Genomic DNA, 6,000 nt, shown 5'->3' with positions numbered 1-6,000 from the left:
AGGTGTACCTGACCTAGGGGCCAAACCTAGCCCATCATCTGACTCTCTAAACAAAGTTTTATTGGAACACAGCCCTCAGGTCATTCACGGACATATTGTGAATATGTCCTTCCTACCAGCTGCAACAGAGACTGTATGAAATACAAAGCTAAAACTATTTATTGACTGCCCTTTCCAGAAAACGTTTGCTAATTCCTGGTCTAGAATGTCAAGTCCATGTTCTGCAGAGCAGAGGTTATTGACCTTATGGCGTCTTTACACTGTACCCCCCTCCCTCCCCTCAACAAAAAAAATGTTCACAAAACTACGTGTTCCATGTACAGTGTGCATTTTCCTGGGGAAAAGGTACTAGCAATTAACAGATTCCCAGAGGAATCCAGAGTACCCCAACTTAAAAGTGCCTCTAGCTACCAGCACGTTTCCCAGTTCTAACACACACACACACACACACACACACACACACACACACACACACACACACCCCTAGATGAGAGGAATGCGGATCTGCCAGAATAAAGTATCTTTTCTTCTATCAGGTTTCCTCTTTCTAGATTAACTCTGGCATTTTTTCATCTTAGTCTATAAACGTTCAGGGGTGCAACTAAAAACTGTGCATTCTAATTCAACAAAAATGGAAGACTCCTTGAAGCCAGCAATCTCCCTTAATTACATAGCTGGACACTAAGAGGGCAAAATCCCCAGCACAACAGAGGTTTAATTCATGTTACTAGATCTGACCACCAGTTCGAAGGAATTTTATGACTATATGAACTCCACCTTCAAGGTCAGAGGGAGCTATATCACCCACAATGCATTTGGGTAGGAGAGAGAAAACAGGGATCCACGGCACTGTCACGCAAGAGAGAACGTGTTTTGTGAGACACTTCTGGAAGAAGCAGAGTTGTTTCTGAGCAGAGCTGATGAAGCCCGTTGGTCACCAAAAGCGTTTTTGGTGTTCAACTATGAAAAGGTCAGCCCCTCCTTGCCTCCTTTGTGATTATATTCCAAAGATACGAAGTCCACTGCATTTGGGGAAGCCAGGTCCGCCCCCCCCCCCCTGCGCCCAGGCTCAGTGCCAGCTCCTCTAATGCTGGGTAATAACTATTTCTATACTATGACCTATGGTGTGGCAGGAGCGATGAACAGCAAAGGAGGGGAGGACCTCAATTAAAAAGCTAGTCAGCCAGATGCAAGCAAAAACAATAAGAATGATGGCAAAATACACAGAACAAAGTGACACAGAAGATCGAGTGGCCAAGAATTCCATTTTGAGGGCCACCACCTTGGACAATGCAAACCTCAGGATAACGTATACTGATGATCCCCACACTGTGTGCTGAGACACAATGAGGCAGGGCAGCGAACTCACGAGGGCACCATCAGGTACTGTAAATGTATGAAAGAAACAGAGCAACATCTGAAGGACATGGTACAAACCACCACTATTATGTTGCTTGGACCTAGTGACCTAATAAGTGGGATTATTAAGTATTTCTTTTGGCCTAGGGCACCATGAAAACATTTACTGAGACAACCAATGGCACCATGAAGAGAATGTTTGGGAATCCCCAGCATACACTTTTTGTGTATGTGGGTGAGGCTTGGAGGATAGATAAGCACAGTCAGATACACACAATTTTGAGCTATATCCACATGCCCATTTTCCATTTCAGGAAGTTAGAAGCTGCTATTTAATCAACTCTTTCTGACTTTATCAGTGGGACCCAATGGTCATTAGAACAATGGACTGTTCCTCCATATCAGGGCTGTCAATCATGGCCGAGAGATGAGGGCCATGTCTGAAATCAGGGACAATCCGACTGATACTTTATCATCAAACATATGTATTAGGTGAGTTCTTTTTCCTTCACAGTCATCAATTTGGAAGACTCTACACTTATTCCAGGAAGGTTGAAATTACTTAAAAACAAATGCACACTTTTTGGGGGGAAATATACTTTTGAAATTATCTTCAGAGCCCATGCATGGTCATTTAAAAAAACTCAAGTCATAGTAAAACTTCAGCTCTGAGGGAAGATTTGAATTCTAGAAATTGCAAAGCACAAAGCTGGGAGCTAACTCTGATACTGAAAGGCAGATAAAGCAAACAAGAAAATACCTCATAAGGATTTTTGTCAAACAAACTACTAAGGAGCAATTATAGTATGATTCCACATGTTACACGGATGGGAGAGGAAATGAATTCTGAAGACTTTTCTGAAAGAGAAATGGCAAATGTATTTTAGCAGCAGTATTTATATAAATATACAGTCTTTCATAGTGGCTACTCCGAAGGGCAGTACCCATTGATGCATACACACAGAAGGCACTGTCTTAAAGTCATGCCCATCACTTTTTTGGCAAACATGGAAATCAACAGTATATTTTTATAAACATAAAGCCAATTTATAATATGGACAATTATAGGATACCCAGAAAAAAACAGCATGATTCTTTTATAGAGATACACTGACTTTCTACTACACTGATATAGACAAAGCTAATATTCAGATGGTGCATGTCTCTCTCTCTCTCTCTCTCTCTCTCTCTCTCTCTCTCTCTCTCTATATATATATATATATATATATATATATAGTGTTTGGGACACACATACAGTATACACACTTTTGAATAATTATTAATCCCAATGGGTTAAATCTGAAAAGAAAGAAACATCAATTGAGCTATAAGCTGTTAAAGTGTGTATATAATTTTAGGCATGATATACATATACCTGTATGTATGTATGTATGTATGTGTGTGTGTGTGTGTGTATATATATATATATATATATATATATATATATATATATATATCCAGAGACTCCCAACTTATATCAGCTTAAATATAGTTTATGCATCTTTATATTTTAAAATTAGTTGTTTATAACTTATAACAGTTCTAAAAAAAAAAAAGCACATTCTACAATTTGGACTTGCAAGGCTAGGAAGCCATTCTACTTTGGTACATAAGATACTTAATCACCATGTAGTACATCATTTCTCTGGGGAAAAGACATCCCAATTTTTCCATCAGTCTTCCAGGAACACGCCTTCTCTGACTGTGGCAAAGGTGTCCCCACTGATGAGGACAGGGAAAGAAGTGGGGGCTCCCGTTCCTCTCCACAGTTCCTCTTTACTCTTTGCAAATGTCCAAGAGAAATGTTAACTCTTTAGAAGGTACTAGACCAGTGTTCTCAACCCTGGCGCACACCAGAATCACATGAGTGGCTTGAAAGAAACACCAACTCCCAGGCCCCACCCTGGACAGATGAAACCCAAATCCCTGGGACCCTGACAATGACGGTATTTCCAAGCCCCCAGCAATTCCAATGTGCACTGGGGTTGAGGATCATCGACGAACTCCTTCTGTACCCCAGTATGGTAACTCCTTCTCTATGCCAGTACGACTGTTGTGCAAGTCCGGGCCCAGGGCTCACTGGCTAGAGAGGTGTACACATGAGAAACACTCTCAGTTAAGAATATTTCCAAGTAAAAACTACACTGAACAACAGGTAGGAGTGACCTGACCAGACCAGAGAGATGTTCTTTACATATTTCACAAAGCTGTACGGAAGGACCTCAGATTTGTATCTACTACTTTCTTTTTGTATAAGATGGATGAATAAAAGCAAAAAATACAGTTGTGATTGTTTCTTTCTCTCTGACTCAGAGAGGAACCTGCAGATTGAGGACAGTGGGTCCGGAAGGGAACAGCCATGATCACTAGGATCATACGCCTTTTCCGGTAGAAAAAGATGCAGACAAGGGTAGCTTCAGAGCAGATGAAACGGATGCCGACTCAAACAGGCATCTCTTGAAACTGAAAGCAAAGACATGTGTGATTGCAAGCCACACCCACTCTGGGCAACTGCTAGCAGTCAGAGGTCAAGAGCAAAGAGAAAACACAGAGAAAAATACACGATTGCACTTCCACGTCTGAAAAGGGAAGAAGGGGAGGATTTGAGGGAGCAGTCTTCTCTCCATATTTGTGAACTTGAGGCAAAGAAAGAAACAAGAGTGTGCCCTCCTTTTCCTCTTTTCATCAAAACCTTCTGCCTCGTATCGCAAGAGCAGACTTGTCTGAGCCCAAAGTCCCAAAGCAATGTCTCCCGGTTGCCTTTTCCCTGTGGATCACTTCACTCCTTGATCTTCGAGGAACCTAAGCCCCAAATCAGAGAACGCATTGGTGTGCTTGGCTGCGAGGAAGAGTTCTTGTCCGCTGCTTACTCGGCTAGCTAGGAGTGCACGGCGGAGCTAGCCTCGTCCCGTGGAGCAAGCGCCTGCATGCTCCTGAAGAAAGATGTGCCTCAAGTCAAGTCGTGGAAACCTGCCAGTCCATTCCTAGGAATTACTCCGCCCCTCCCCATTATCTCTGCATCTGATCAAAGGACACCAACTGCCTTTCATTTTCTTCTACTGCAGCCCTTCCATGGATAGTAAGGCCTCTTCACTGAATAAAACAAAATCAAAAAAGGTGAATACGTGAGCTACAAGGCAATCCTGGGGGTCTGTCCGTTGTAGGAGGAGCAACGCAGAAGGAACCAATTCTCTGTGTGGTTTGAAGTGTATTTGCCCTCGTGACTGACGAATGTCCTCCTTACTAGGTACAGATATTCACAGAAGCCACTTGGCTGTAGGGGGACTTATCAGATACACACACACGCACACACACACACGCACACACACACACAGAGGTGGTAGAAAAATCACATCACGAATCACAGTCCATTAAGACTACACCACAAATGTCAAAAGAACCCAGTTTGTGACTCTTTGAGCTGTGAGAAAAGTGACTTGATGTTTTCCAAAGTCGGGAAAAGAGTCTGACCAGTATACCTTGCCACTCCACCTGGAATATATGGTTAGGACCCAGGACTGAGCAGAAATCTGAGAACATGCGGGAGCCACAACAGCTGAAAACACAGATATTTCACAAGAAGAGCTGCTTGTTGATACTTTTATAATACTCTTAAAGATGCATATTAAATAATTTCTTCTGGACCACAGACACAGTTGAACTTAAAACATAAAAGCCCTATAAATATTGACGACCCAGCCTTGTCTTCTGTGTCTTCCTCCTGGCATAAAATGGAATCTTTCCAACCAAGCGCTTAAACATAAATATTAAAATAATAAGTGGGACAGACTACAGGTCTACTTACAATTTCATCACTACTGTAGCACCTTTTTGACCAGGGCCAAAGCACTCATTTTATAAAGAACAAGAAAAGTCTGCGAAGCTTAAGGACTCATATGACACATCATTAAATATTTAATCACCTTTTTAAGTCCTAAGCTTTTATCATATTTCATCCATCTAGACAGTTCAATCTATACTATAGATTCCAAGGCCCCTTTGGAGGGGGGAGAAAAAGAAAATTGGGAGAAAAAAAGCCTTCTGAGAGGCAGGGTTAAATTATCTCAAGGATGAGTTTCTGTTGGCGCTTTAGTGACCTTGCTTCACCCCGTAAACCCACCAATCCACAGGAGGGTCAACCGATTGAGTCCATCGTTTTAGTCTCCAATAATCAATTTTACAAAAGATGCCACGTCTGTTGCTTTGGATTCATGTAGAGTGAAAAACGGATGTTGCTGGGAAAGAAAAGAAAAAATACATGATATTAAAATTTGTCACTGACAAGGTATGCGATGAGTTAATTAACAGATCTGTTTGGTAAACAAATTAATACCCCTATCAGGGCTAAACTGGACTCTTCCTACTTCATCACAAATCAAGTTCACATCTAGTGATGCAAACATTTTTATTTTTTAAAATATATTTTATTGATTTTTTTACAGAGAGGAAGGGAGAGGGATAGAGAGTAAGAAACATCGATGGGAGAGAAACATCAATCAGCTGCCTCCTCCACACTCCCTACTGGGGATGTGCCCGCAACCAAGGTATATGCCCTTGACCGGAATCGAACCTGGGACCCTTCAGTCGGCAGCCCGACGCTCTATCCACTGAGCCAAACCGGTTAGGGCGATGCAAGCATTT

The 6,000-nt window shown here is 42.0% G+C and overlaps 1 protein-coding gene across 6 annotated transcripts in view; it reads right to left on the bottom strand.

Annotated features, from left to right (window-relative positions):
* Positions 1-4,945: 4,945 nt before the first annotated feature.
* Positions 4,946-6,000, bottom strand: part of MAP2K6 (mitogen-activated protein kinase kinase 6) — a 118,166-nt gene continuing 117,111 nt past the window's right edge. For all 6 annotated transcript variants that reach the window (XM_059671033.1, XM_059671035.1, XM_059671034.1 and 3 more), the window contains one exon: positions 4,946-5,594. In XM_059671033.1, coding sequence (XP_059527016.1) covers positions 5,517-5,594 — 78 coding nt within the window. In that variant the 3' untranslated portion in view covers positions 4,946-5,516. The remainder of the gene's footprint in view (positions 5,595-6,000) is intronic.

This window comes from Myotis daubentonii, chromosome 16 (genome assembly GCF_963259705.1).
Source record: "Myotis daubentonii chromosome 16, mMyoDau2.1, whole genome shotgun sequence".
NCBI lineage: Eukaryota > Metazoa > Chordata > Mammalia > Chiroptera > Vespertilionidae > Myotis > Myotis daubentonii.
The sequence above is the reverse complement of the archived record's forward strand: the minus strand, read 5'-3'. Positions and strand labels throughout refer to the sequence as shown.